Source organism: Eubalaena glacialis, chromosome 14 (assembly GCF_028564815.1).
Source record: "Eubalaena glacialis isolate mEubGla1 chromosome 14, mEubGla1.1.hap2.+ XY, whole genome shotgun sequence".
Lineage (NCBI taxonomy): Eukaryota > Metazoa > Chordata > Mammalia > Artiodactyla > Balaenidae > Eubalaena > Eubalaena glacialis.
In genome coordinates, this window is record NC_083729.1 from 45772240 (window position 1) to 45786735 (window position 14496).

At 35.0% G+C, this 14496-nt stretch overlaps 1 protein-coding gene across 1 annotated transcript in view; it reads right to left on the bottom strand.

Moving 5' to 3' along the window:
* ASB3 (ankyrin repeat and SOCS box containing 3) overlaps window positions 1-14496 on the bottom strand; it is a 93408-nt gene that overhangs the window by 23727 nt on the left and 55185 nt on the right. The window contains exons 4-7 of the mRNA XM_061210435.1: window positions 13484-13596; window positions 12765-12900; window positions 9831-10008; window positions 7784-7981 (exon numbers count right to left, since the gene is read on the bottom strand). Coding sequence (XP_061066418.1) covers window positions 7784-7981; window positions 9831-10008; window positions 12765-12900; window positions 13484-13596 — 625 coding nt within the window. The remainder of the gene's footprint in view (window positions 1-7783; window positions 7982-9830; window positions 10009-12764; window positions 12901-13483; window positions 13597-14496) is intronic.

The window sequence follows — 14496 nt, forward strand, 5'->3', positions numbered from 1 at the left end:
ATTTTTTCTTCTGGCTGCTTTCAGATACAGGAAAGCTGAAAGAATTTGTTGCCAACAGTCCTGCACTACAAGAAATGCTAAAGGATATATTGATACTTCTGACCGATGGTTCTAAACAGTTATAACCAACTTATTTCAACTACTTCGACCTCATTTAACTAGCTTCTCATTATTACTACAGTTATTACTTGCTGATTCCACTCAGAACAATCAACACATGACATGGACTGTTGAACACATTCCAGTAAACATGTAGGTAAACAGTGGGAAAAGCTCAAGACATAGCCTCATTACAAATGTGATATATAATTCTCAAGAAGACTGTTAATTTTCAAGGCATGTGTGTTTACATGTACAATTCAGGGACTGGGTGAACTCTTCCCTCAAGCAATTTGAAACCATCAATGGCCTAACCATAGATACTTTAGCTCTTAAAGAGGACGTTTTTCTGCTATAGAATACAAAGGTAAACGGGAGCCCTAAATGCACCCTGTTAGATTAAGTGCTACAGATAGCTAGAGAACCTATTTTCTGTTTAGAATAAAACTACAAAACCAAGAGGCTTTCTTATTCAAGTTTCAAATATAGCACCGAGACATGTGACTCATGCTAAGAAAATTTTAAGGACAAGGCCACAGATAAACCAACCATCCATCTCTAAATGTGAGAGGAACACGTGCACATAATTCCCTATAATAACAAACTTTATTGAGTATTTATTCTGTACCAGAATAAATGGTATGCTAAATGTGTTACACGGAAGATTTGCCTTAATCTTCACAATCACCCTAAAAAGTAAGTTTTATTATCATCTCCACTCTAGATGCAAAAACTGAAGCTTAGTCAAGCTAGTAATTGGTAGAATTGGGATAATAATATCAAACCAAAATCTAACAGTGAATATGATACAGCAAATATCTGAAATATCTCTCCTACATTATAAAAACCAAACACTTCATGAAACAAATTGGGAATTATTTTAAGGCCAGACTTATGTTTCCCAAAGTATGTTCCATGGAACACTAGTCCCTGAAAAATGATCTATGTGAAAAAGTCTCCATAATGAACATATTTGAGAAACACTTTATAATATACACTAGTCCATAAAAGGACAAATACAGGATGAACTTAAATTTTCAACTTACATGGTCAAGTGTTTTTCTTCAACCTCCAGATACCTTTCAGAAGTACCCTTAGAATTAAAGCAATGGATCCAATAGTTAATCTGAAAACAGCCTAATAAAGAGAGTATAAAATGCCCCAAAAGTCTGTAAACACAGGAACAATAGTGTATTTATTGTAAAGTTCATCCTATGTTCCCAAATTTTCCAACTTTTGGAGATTCATTCCCCCTTAGGAATTCATAAAACACAACACCATAAGAAAAATTCTTAGAAGCCCTCCAGGAAAGAAATCTAATTACCATTGCTTAACCCTGTGTTTCCCAAACTTAATTAACTAAGGAACCCTTTTAATCCTGTGTATTATCTATTAACAATGTATAGAATGATTATTCTACAAAACACACTTTGGAAAACCCCACTCTAAATTTCTTCCAATTATCACATTGCCTTGTGTTAGAATGGACAAGAGCATACTCCTAAAAGGCTTATGAAACTGCCTACTGCTACACTATAAACCCTTTTCCAACAAAACTACCATTTATATGGTGAATAATAAACACAAAATAAACTGGAGGATCATAAAACTTTCTCAGCATGCCCTGAGCTTCTGCAAAGGATATTAAGAAGGTCTCAGATACATGTACAAGCTCCAGAAACTCAAGCAACTTCAGTGCTCTATGATGAGCTTGATTATTATATGTCATTGAGCAAGAAGAGAAGACCCTAAGGCTTAGATAAAACTTTGGTTAAAATGTAAACTACATGGACATATGCATGTGTTTCTCTTAACACTTAATACAAATTCTCTTTCAAGCCCTGATGGAGAATCGGAAAAACTCATCAAGTCCTAGAGTAGTCCCTCCTATTTAACATAAATATCAAGAACAAATTGTGACACATTAAGAGATTCCACATTATGTAACAGTGAAAATCATAAGACACAGAGAAAGAGGAGAAGTTTAAAAACTAAAAATGTGATGTCTAGACCTTATCTGGAGGCACGTACACTTTCCATCATACTGCCCTTTGAAGTTCAAAAATGTGCACAGAAACAGGCCCAGATAAAAAAGAAGCACGGTAAAAGGAAATTCAACATGTTAACAAGGTTTCTTTTAAACAAATAGAAATGGGCAAATATCTTGAGAATTTTAGTTTCAATTACCCAACAAAATATCCAACCAACTTATTAGCTGAATCATCAAAAGGCCATATAGTGGGGGCTTCCTTGGTGGCGCAGTGGTTGAGAATCTGCCTGCTAATGCAGGGGACACGGGTTCGAGCCCTGGTCTGGGAAGATCCCACATGCCGCGGAGCAACTAGGCCCGTGAGCCACAACTACTGAGCCTGCGCGTCTGGAGCTTGTGCTCCGCAACAAGAGAGGCCGCGACAGTGAGAGGCCCGCGCACCGCGATGAAGAGTGGCCCCCGCTCGCCGCAACTAGAGAAAGCCCTCGCACAGAAACGAAGACCCAGCACAGCCAAACATAAATAAACTAATTAATTAATTAATTTAAAAAAAAAAAAAAAAAAGGACTTCTGGTGTTTGGTCCACTGTTTAAAAAAAAAAAGGCCATATAGTAAGTTTTAGTGAATGGCTTTCAGCCGTCAGCTGAAAATAAAATAAAAACTTAGGTTGTATCAGATGTATCCATGTGTGATATGATGACAAGAATGGACACAATTATTTTTACAAAACTAATGGGATAACAATGATTAGTATCAATTAGAAAGACACAAAATCAGGTCAGTTAAGCCAGGATCTCTTTCTACATTCATATAGAAAAGGCATTAATATTTGTTCAAATTGTCCTGAAATTTCTCAACTTCCCTCCTCTTCCACCCATTCCAGTTAAAGGAGTCTTTTTCTTCTATTTTCTCATTTGAGTTGAATTACTCAGCTATGCCCTTGAAAGACTGGCTTCATGTCACTAAAGCTGTTAACTTGTTAGCCCCAAAGGACAAAGAATGCTTTTGTACGATGGTGGAGGAGACAAGACACCTTTCTATCATGCTTTGGAGTGTGAGAAGAGCTAAGGGTCACTGCTTCAAATGGAAGCTTATCCTCTCCAAGGGATACCCAGTAAAAATGTTCCAGAATGCTAATCCTGAGCTAAAAAGTTAAATCAGCTGAATAAAATAATAAACAAGGGAAAACTTAAAACCCAGAGCCATTATTTATATTTATTATTTTCATCACCTTTTGATATTAATTATACTATTTGTAGAAGCAGATATGTTTACTAGAACATAACAGGCCAACAGTGCAAGGAGGGTCACAAATATTAAAATTCTAGATCTCTGAGAAATACCAGAAAACATACAAATAAGAAAACAAGTTTTTGACTCATTAATACCTGGAGTCAGTTAAGTGCTGATTAAATCTTTCTACAACAATCTTACACCAAACTAACATTATTGTAACAACACACCATGGCTATAAAAATGAAATTTCAAAACTTATACCACTAAACTTATCTCATTGTCTATTACCAAATCTCTGAAAATTTGAATATCTAATAATTAATTTTGGAAAATGGAGTCTTCCAAGTTCCCTGGTATCATTACTGTGACTAAAACACAAATTCTTATTCATAATTGGTAAATGTAATCTAGGAAATTCAAACATTGTTAAGGAAAAACAGCACAAAAGTTATTTTTAAATGAAAACTTTAGTCCACTGTCCTTGCTTTTTAAATGGTAATTGTAATTAATTTAATTAATTTTAAGTATGCAACCACAGAGAATCCAAATTTTCAGATGCATACTTAATGAAAGAAATTAAAAATTAATGAATTTTTCAACTTCGATTTTTTTCCCCAGGCACTGGCTGTATTATCCTCTGACACACTAAAACAAAACCTACTGGGAGAATGACAGTTTTCCTGCTTGATCAGCTTTACACCGAGGCCCAAAATAATCAAATGATTTTCACATTACATGTACAGTGATGACATGCAAACTAACAGCCAGACGTTAGCTTACATAAACATAATATAGAGACTAAAAATTTAATTGATGCTATTTTTTAGATAAATGGAGGATGGCAAAAATGAATTTCTTCTCCAGAAATGCAGAAGAGAATTAACCTTGATATTTTTCTGTGTGCCAATAATTGTGCAATGTACTATATTTTTATACACATTAAATGTGAGCATATGTGATTATGATGCTACCATTGCTTAGATTTAGTCCTTTGGGAAATGTTTCCCTGTCAATTAAATTCCCCGCAGAGTAGGTAATAATGGCAAAGATATATCAAAATTAAGTCTACTGCCATGGGCCCAGGCAAACAAAAAGTCAACTGGAAAGACTAGGAGAATGTACCCTCATAAAACAGATATTCTGATGTTTTGGCTTTTTTCCTTTAGACTAACAAATAGTATTTTCCAGTGACTTTTCTTACTGAAAACCTACCTTACTAATTAAAAATACAAGTTCCCACATGAAAGAAAATATCTGACAAGCCCTTTTAAAGCCACCAAAACAGATTTTAGTTATGCTCTATAGGGCCATTTTACAGAGCAAAATTGCCAAGAGTAGCAAAAAACAAAGTTTGTTAGCTCATGTCTGTGACCAAAGACCACCATATGCCACACTGTTGCTTCTTTACTTTTAGTTTTCAGCAGTTTGATTATTGGTGAGCATGCTTTTCTTTGGGTTTATCCTATTTTGGTTTACTGAGCTTCTTAAATCTATAAAACTTACGTCTTTATCCAATGTTGGGAAGTTTTCGTCCATTATCAGTTCACAACCTCTTTCTCCTCCCTTCTGGACTCTAATGACATGAATGTCAACCCCAGTCATACTGTCTCTCAGGTCCCTGAGGCTCTGTTCCTTTTTGTCTCCCAAGTCGTCGTCTTCTCTGTTCTTCTGTTTGGATAATTTATATTGGTCTATCTTGAAGTTGACTCTTTTCCTCTGTCAATTCCATTCTGCTATGGAGCTCATATAGTTAATTTTTCATTTCAGATTTTATATTTCTCAGTTTTAAGAAGTCCATTTGGCTCTAGTTTTTATTTCTCAGCTGAAAATATCTACCTTTCCATTTATTTCAAGTGTGTTTACTTCATTAAGCACCATTATAATAGCTGTTTTCAATTATTTAATATTTCCAACATCTAGATCATCTCAGGGTTGACACCTGTTAATTGTCTTTTCTCTCTAAAATTGGTCATATTTTCTGGTTCTTCATATGTCAAGTCATTTTACACTGTATCCTGGACATTACGAATAGTAATGCTGTGTGTAAACTCTAGGCCTGGGTCCTGTTATAATCTTTTGAATATAATACTGATTGTGTCTGTTTATTTTAGCAGGCATATAACCTAGTTAGGTTTAGACTACAATTTCTTTTTCACCTCTACAGACTGCTGGTTCAGTTCTCAAGCCTTTGCTATGCTGCTTTGGGTCTGGCCCCATGAAATGTACCATTCAGGGGCCTGAGACTTGGGTGATAGTTCAAATCTTGTTTTCAACGTCTGTCCTGTGCATTCACAGCTTGGATGGGCTCTGGACATATGCAGGTTTGTACACAGAATTAAGAGAACCCCTTCTCCAGCTCTCTCTTCTCCAGGATTCCCCTCATACCCTCTGTCCCACAGGGTTCTATTTACCTGATTTCTCAGGCCAGAAAAACATTAATTTTAAGGTGTTTCGGGGTTAACAGGGGTACTGCTATGGTTTAATACGTTTAATTTAAACTACACTTATAAGATGATGAGGCATGAGCTTAGCTGCTGTGACCAGGACCAAAAATATTCCTCCAAATGTAAGATGAAGACTAAAACAGATTATTGTTATATTGGACACACAGACATACCACTATACAAAACTATACAAAACCGTTACATTCTGATCAAATAAAAAAATGTTCAGGGACTTCCCTGGTGGTGCAGTGGTTAAGAATCTGCCTGCCAATGCAGGGGACACGGGTTCGATCCCTGGTCCGGGAAGATCCCACATGCTGTGGAGCAACTAAGCCCGTGCGCCACAACTACTGAGCCTGCGCTCTAGAGCCTGTGAGCCACAGCTACTGAGCCCACACGCCACAACCACTGAAGCCCGCGCGCCTAAAGCCTGTGCTCCGCAACAAGAGAAGCCACCGCAATGAGAAGCCCGCACACGTCAACGAAGAGTAGCCCCCGCTCGCCACAGCTAGAGAAAGCCCGCACACTGCAACGAAGACCCAAGGCAGCCAAAAATAAATAAAATAAATAAATTTATAAAAAAAAATATTCAATTCTGATCTAATAATAAAATACAATGGAGATAGATATGTACAGAGAAAGGCAAATGAATCAACTAAAGTCATCAGTACAGCCCTAGTGAGGTAAACTAAAATAATTAGGGCTCCTCTGTTTATAAAGACAAAACCTAAGGAGGTATACCATGAAATCATGAAAGTTATGCATAGAGTGGATCCCAGATACTCAGATTAACCAAAACCCCAAATACTCAGAGTACAGTATATACATAGAAGCTTAAATTCAGAACAAATGAAATGAACTACTATTTTACATAGCAAATGTTACAAGATGGTAGAGACTGAAAAGCTTACCAAATAAGTTTTTGATAAATGTTTAAATTAAGTCATAGTTAGCAATCCATAATGGTGAATTCAGGAAAGCCAATGAAATTTGAGGTAAGCCTGTAACCTCTTTTGCGTCATTAAAAACAACAGCAACTACCTGCACAACTTAATCCATTATTGCATGGACCATAGATTTTACTCAATATGGCTTTTCTTACACGTACCCTTATTCTTACCATCTATTGTAAAACCTTAGGAGTCTTAGAGACAAGTCTTGGCCAGAATCTAATCAATAATCTATCAGTAATTCTTCATTCTACTCACAGCATTATGGCAGATCAGCAAAAGAAATATTTAAAAAAATTTTAAACTTAGTGTGACCTACAGAAATAAACGTTACATACCAAATACATTAAAAATGCAAGAATATCTAGAAAACTAAAGTTTTATTTTACGTTCATAACAAGTCTTGTAAATATAAATTTCAAATGATAAATAGCCTGACACACGGTCAATATCATACTTGACAAAGATATTTTTAACTTTTTTATCTTTTTGCCCCCCAGCTTTACTGACGTATAAATGACAAATAAGATTGTAAGACAGTTAAAGTATATAATGTGGTGATTTGACATATGTACACATTGTGAAAACATTCATCACCTCAAATATTTACCTCTTTTTTTTAAGAGCATTTAAGTTGTACTCTTAGCAAATTTCAATTATATAATACAGTGTTATCAACTACAGTCACCACATTATACATTAAATCTTCAGCCCTTATTCATTGTGTAACTTAAAGTTTGTTTTAATTCTTAAATTGTTTTGAAGACCAAGGATATCAGAGAATTTCTGCATTTACTTTAATATATTGAAAGTATGCTCTAAAATTGCTACACCAAAAATATAATACAGAGCCAAAGAGAGAAGGAAAAAAATCTGACATTATCACCTCATTTTTATTATAGTTTGACTGAACAAGGTGCATCACAGAAGGCTTTTGTTTTTGTCTGTTTTTTGTTTTTAAGTTACAAATTTAGCTCTAAGACATATTGTTTCACAAAAGAAAGTCATTTGGAAATACATCTCCATATAGCAAAAAAGAATAAAAATACAGAAAATATACATACTCCTTTTGGAAAGCCATACACATGGGAGAACTGAATCCGAAGACGAGGCACATCTGGGCATCTGGGCAGTAGCCAGACTGGAGCAACATTTCTAGGCACTCTTCATGCCCTCCAAACACTGCTGAGTACACAGGACTCACTTTGTTTGGCCCAGTGTCACAGACCCGGTTAGTAAGTGGTATTAACAAGTCCAAGATTCTGCAAATACACAAATTCAGGGGTATATAGTGCTTTTATATGTACATAAGTGTAGACATTTCTACAGCACATATTTTGAGTCACTCATTGATAGATTTTAAAAAGCCTTTCTGTCTTCAGTGTACTTTCTATCTACAGTAAATTATTACAAGCTACATACTCCGAAATGTTACGCTCATTATTGTTGCTTAATAGAAAGATCCTTAAACGTATCTGAAGCAGAGCTAAATAACGTTCCCATAAAAGTAAACAGATAACACACAGTCCTTTATTTTTCACGAATTATTTACCTTCCCACCAACAACCACCTTCCTCCCCAAAATTCAAATTTTATATTAGATATTTTAGGGTCTAATAAATTTTTTTAAACTTCATTATACTAGATATAAACTTGTTATCAAGAAAACAAGTTATTTTCCTTCATAAAGTAGCAAGCAAAGTTTTATTTTTCTAATCAGTAAGAATTTTTTAAGATGGTGAGTGACATGAAATGAATAATATTTTCATCAGGAAGAAGTCAGAAATTCTGCTAAAATATTGTATTCTCAGAAAAGAAGATGAGCTCTTTAAATATTAAGGCAGATTTATTTAAAAATTAAGAATAAATTAAGAATTTATAACATTCTTTCTCTTTGCTACTTTTCCTTAGGTAAGGTAGGACTAAGATAATATTTAAGGGGAACTTATATTTCACCATGAAGGAAATCATCAGTGACAAACAGAATTCTCAAAATTGAGAACAAATGAAGACAAATTCTCAAGGGGGTTTTGGTATCAATTTAAAGCTCAGAGTATAACTGTACCTAAGATTTATGATGAAATAAACAATCAACAGTTAAGAAAAACATCAAATTTTTAAACCTAAGTACTTTGTTAAAATAAAGAAACTGTTTAGTGTCTCTTATATGTAATAAATGTGCTAAATTTTTAAAAATGAGTTGGAAAAATTATACTCTTCAACATGGCACAAACATGATTACAAATATCTTTAAGGAAATAGTAAAATACCATGCCACCTAGTGGCATAATAACCCAATTACAGCATCTGTTTTCCTACTATGTATACATACTAAAGACAAGACCATTTCACTATTACTTTTTAAATTAAATAATACTAACAAGAGCTATAAAAATTATTATTGTAGTAGTATGACTCTAAAAACTTTAAATATATATTTAAAATAACTGTTTGGTACCGATCTATGTTAAGATAGGCTGCCATGTTCTCACAGGTATAACCAGGTTTAATAATTTCTGAGATTCCTGGAACCCCCAATTTCAGGGAGTTCCAACTTTCATTAAGTCTCTCTCTCTTCAGACAATACCAAAAATTTCACTGGAATTTCTGGCTAAGGAAGAAGAGTAATAGAAGCAGGGGAAAGTACCGAGTTGAATTTGAAATAGGACAAAGAGAAGTCCAGTCAAAGGGTTCAAGATGTGGAGGACTACCCAGCCCACACAAGAGAGATCACAAACTCAAAACCTTCCTGGGGTCAAGGAGGTAACAAAAATAAGTTGAATAAAGCCATCAGATCAATACCTAAAGATGCCTGGGACAAAACTGGAAAGGAGTGGGAGAGTACAGCCACAGCTTAAGAAGTCAGAGAGAAGACTTAACACCCTGAGAAAGCCCCTGGGGCCACTCTGCCTCACACTAGGAAAGGGCAAGACTACGAGTTGCTGCGAATGCAAGGGGGACAAATGTAGGGGTGGATCTAGTCACCCAGCAGATCAGTAGAGAAGGGAATACCAAGGGTTATGCCTGGAGGTAAAGGGTCTGGCCCAGAAGATCTATTTCTATTACCTTTGAATTATGAGACCATTTTTATTTTCCATTTTTAACACTTACTTTGTATGGCCCATTTGTGCAGCTGCATGAATAGGTAACTGCCAATTGTCCTCATTACAGTAAAGATCAGGATCTGCCCCACTGGAAAGCAAAAGCTCCACACATTCTGTGTGGCCCTCTTGAGCAGCAATGAACAAGGGAGTAGCTTTGTCCAAGGCTTGACAATTGACATTTGCACCTAAAATAAACATTTAACATATAGCCTCCTTAATGCAAATAATAGTAATAATAATTAACAAAAATTTCAAAGCAGCTGCCTTAAAAGGGTTTCATAGTACAATAGCTTTTCTTCCTTAGTGGATACTGTTGTTAAAACATATTAATTTTCATAACTTATTGGTAATCATTTATATTGTTTTTACTTTTATGTCAGCAAGAAAACAAGTGATTAATATTTTAGAATTCATTTTTAAGCTAAAATAAGAATCTTATTCAATGAAGGATTCATTTCATTCCAACAAGCACTCTGAGGGTCCAGTAAGCAATCATTTAAAAAAGGAAAAATGCAAACCATCAAATATGGATAACTTTTCTGATCATTACTGAAAGGATAAGAAAAAAATCTAAATTATGAGACTTTACAGATGCCACTAATTGATTCAGGCTAAGATTTGAGAAAAAAAATTCCAGTAGATATGATATACATGGGGGCTATGCCTTTAAACTAATGTTGACTATACTCTTCATTATATCACTTTTCTTCATGACCAGTGCATGATAAACAGAACCCACATTAAAAGGAAAAAGGTCTATTTAAATGGGTTTCTAAGCTGATCTTTTTAAGCATAAATCTAATCAATTATTTAGACACAAATGTATAAAGATGTGAAAAAGTTTAGTGACCTCAATTTTTGTGAAGGTTTCAAAAATAGCAGACTTCCTCAAACTTTTCTCATTGACAAATAATGTGTTAAGTATGCCAAGTATGGTGTTAATACATGACCATGAGAATTTTTAAATTTCTGGAATACAGCTCAGTGAAAAATCATCATCATCAAGGGGGCAAAGACTACTTTTTTATTTAAAAGGATGTTCCATAAATATACCTTGAATAAACCAAAGCCCTGAAATGGGTAAAAACAATGCAAAACACAAATGGTAACTTAGAGTTTATGGAACTGTCAGAAATTCCAACTGGATATTCAACGTGTCTAGATACACAGAATATTCTTGACTTGTACAAGGTGGCTTCACCTACTGTCAGCCTCAGAAAGAAATGAACACTATAACTGAGAAAAGACTAAGTCAAAAAAGAAACCTACTTAACTTTCTCTTTTAAGCAATGTTTTGTTTTGATTGACAATTTCAATGTATAAGAAAGAAAAAGGAACTAGTCCCTGTAAGATTACAGGTAGAAAAGTTGGGAAAATGAGAGATAATTCACTGAAAGGAAAGTCATTTTAAAGAGTTAGAAACATGTATAGTTACCTTATAAACATATCTACATACCTTTTCAACTTGCTATTCATAACTATTCAGAGAGGAGAAGAAAAAAAAAAAAGAACAAAGAAAAACAAAACAGGTGCTTAGTGTTCCAGGAGACAGGCTCAGCATGAGGAGTCATTAAGCTGCAGTTTAACCTATTTCATTCTAAATATTAGCTACACACTAATAACTGGAACTTACAGACTGGAAGTCACAAAATACATCACGACAGTCCTTGGGAAGGTACAACATAGAAGAAGGAAGATGAGAAATCACAAGTCCTGGATCCAAGTCCTGATTCTGCCAGGGAATACTTCCTAGATCTTTGGCAAGGCACTTAAATGCTCAGAGCCTGGGATTCTTTTTTTTTTTTTAATTAATTAATTAATTAATTAATTAGGCTGTGTCAGGTCTTAGTTGCGGCATGCAGGTTCTTCTCTAGTTGTGGCATGTGGGCTCCAGAGCACACAGGCTCAGTAGTTGCAGCATGCAGCCTCTCTAGTTGTGGTGCACAGGCTCTAGAGTGCATGGGCTCAGCAGTTGTGGCACACGGGCCCAGATGCCCCGTGGCATGTGGGATCCTAGCTCCTTGACCAGGGATCGAACCCACGTCCCCTGCATTAGAAGGCGGATTCCTAACCACTGGACCACCAGGGGAGTCCCCAAGCCTGGGATTCTTAATACAAAAAAAAAAAAAAAAATGCTTGAACAAATGATTTGGGGGATTCTCTCAACTTTAAACTTTGTTTTGGTAATTTATTAAAAGTTTAGGTATTACAGAAGATATGTGAAAAGTCTAAGTATTAAAAAAAATTGCGTGGTGGCAAATCTGGTGTATTTCCCATCTGCTCTTGACTATCCATGCTTCGTCAGGTTAGCAGTGTGAGTGCACACACAGTGTCTGGAAGAACTGAAAAGCTCTTACATAACATAAGTTTCTGGTCACAGAAATGTCACACAGAGTAAGAATGCCACCTCAACACCATCCTCTCCAACAATGCTGAATGTGTAATGGTTGTCACTGAGAAACCTTTAACAGGCTTCTGTTGCTATTTATTAACATAATAAAGTGTAAACATGCTTAGAAATAAACCCATTTAAATATCACACAATTGATCAAAACATATAACTCAAAGGGTTAATATACAAAATAACTATCTAAAAAATTAATTAAGCCTATACTAGTCTTGTACCCTAGAAAGCTAGAATTGCTCAGGTCCCTATAATAAAGAACAGCACCATCATTCAACTTGCCAATAAACCTGCTTTAATGATAGATCATTATGGTCCTACTCAGATAAATTAGTAGTTGCGCATTGTATTATGTTAGTAACAGAGACTTAGTAACCAGGCTTATAAATGAACTTGTATGTACTCTTATTTACCACTAACATAAGACCATAAATTCCAGAACCTGATTTATATCTGGTCAAGAATTACTCTTCCTAAGAAGATACAAAGTTAAAACTCATGATCTTAACAGTGTAAAGATGAATGGATTAGTCTTACCCGATGATATAAGTATGCTCAAGCTTTCTAGCTTGCCATATTGAGCAGCCACAAATAAAGGTGTGATTCCAAAGTCATCCTGGCATTCCTTGTTTGCTCCTTTTTTAAGAAGCAATTTTATGATCTCAGCATTTTCCTAAGGCACAGATTCATATTTTAAATAAGAGAAAACAAAGAAAATAGAAGATATCTTTTTCATTGTTGTGTGTATGTTTTTTATCCTCACTAAAGGAAAAAAGTGTGTTGGTGGATGGGAAGAAAGTGTTAAACAATCAGATTATTCTGTACCTTTAGCTAGAACATTAAACAAAAACAGATAAAACACTGGGAATCTCTAGGAATTATAATCCTTATAAAATCCTGCAAAATTAGTTTGCAAGTACAAGCACTAAGATGTCATCACAGTTTCTAAACACAGTGCTATAAATAAAATAAGCCATTGCTCGCTATCAATTTATATCCCAAATATTCTGATGGTCTCTTAACTATGCTATCAACGTTTGAAAAACTTAGATAACCCCTGCAGCCCAAAGCTACTAGAACTACTAGAGCAGTTGGCTTATTCAGAATAACCGTTAGCATTTAGACTGCCTTTTCTGTACTGCACTAACCATCATAAATCACAGGCAAGTAGGAAGCAAAAACTGTATAGAACTGTCATTTTAAAAGGGTGAAACACACAATTTACATGGAAATGAAATAATAAATTCAGAGTTTACCTGAAAAGTAGCCTGGTGCAAGGTGTTCCATCCACACATAGAATGGGATCCATTAACATTTGCTCCATAATGAAGTAGCAGCCTTACCACATCTATCTGTCCATTTTCAACAGCTGCAATACAACAGTCAAAAAAATTATTGTCAGTAAAAAGCCATGTTTGTAGGACTGGGCACTTCGGTGATGTTCCCATCACTTATTCAGCTTCGAACTCACAATACTGTGATCATTCCTATCAACAAATCAAAACATATATGTACTCCTTATGCAATTCCAAAACATTTATCACAATTGTCTTAGCCCAAACCCATTAATATATACATCCTTTTGGTACACATACAAAATTATTTTCAATTGTATCTTAAAAGATACAGAGGAAATGGAAGCAGGAGGCAAACATATTCTCTTTGATAATGGAGATAATATGTGTTTCTATTTTGTTAAAAATGCAAATGAGAGGGGGATGGGATGAACAGGTCAGAAGAAACAGCAGTAGTCTGGAGAAACAGTCTCAAAAGAATTGAAAGGTTGGCTATTACCATCTGATCACAAATGACAATAGTAAATGACAAGCAAACTGAAAGCACAATACTGCAAGTCTGCATCTTAGATATTTTTACCATAATAAACAACAATCATTGTTAAAATGATGTTCTTATATCAACCAATGAAAATTTAGTAGAATCTGTTTCACATCCAATTCATACATCATTATCAGTGACTGCTGGCAAAAATCACTCCATAGCCAAAAGCCTGAGTTGAAGATTATCAGGTTGTCAGTGGTGATATATGAAACAGAGTGTAGATAAGTTTGTTTCCATGAATTAGGGAGACCTTCTAAAAATGAAAGTCGAAAAAATTTGTTTTGATTATTAAATATGCTATAGAAGTCAGAGAGAAAATTTTTAGTATCATAAATACATTAAGATATCTGATGTCTGCATCTCTAGTGAAAAAAATTTCTCAATGGCAAAATGGCATTTTTATAGCTCTTGCTAATTATTTCAAAATAAG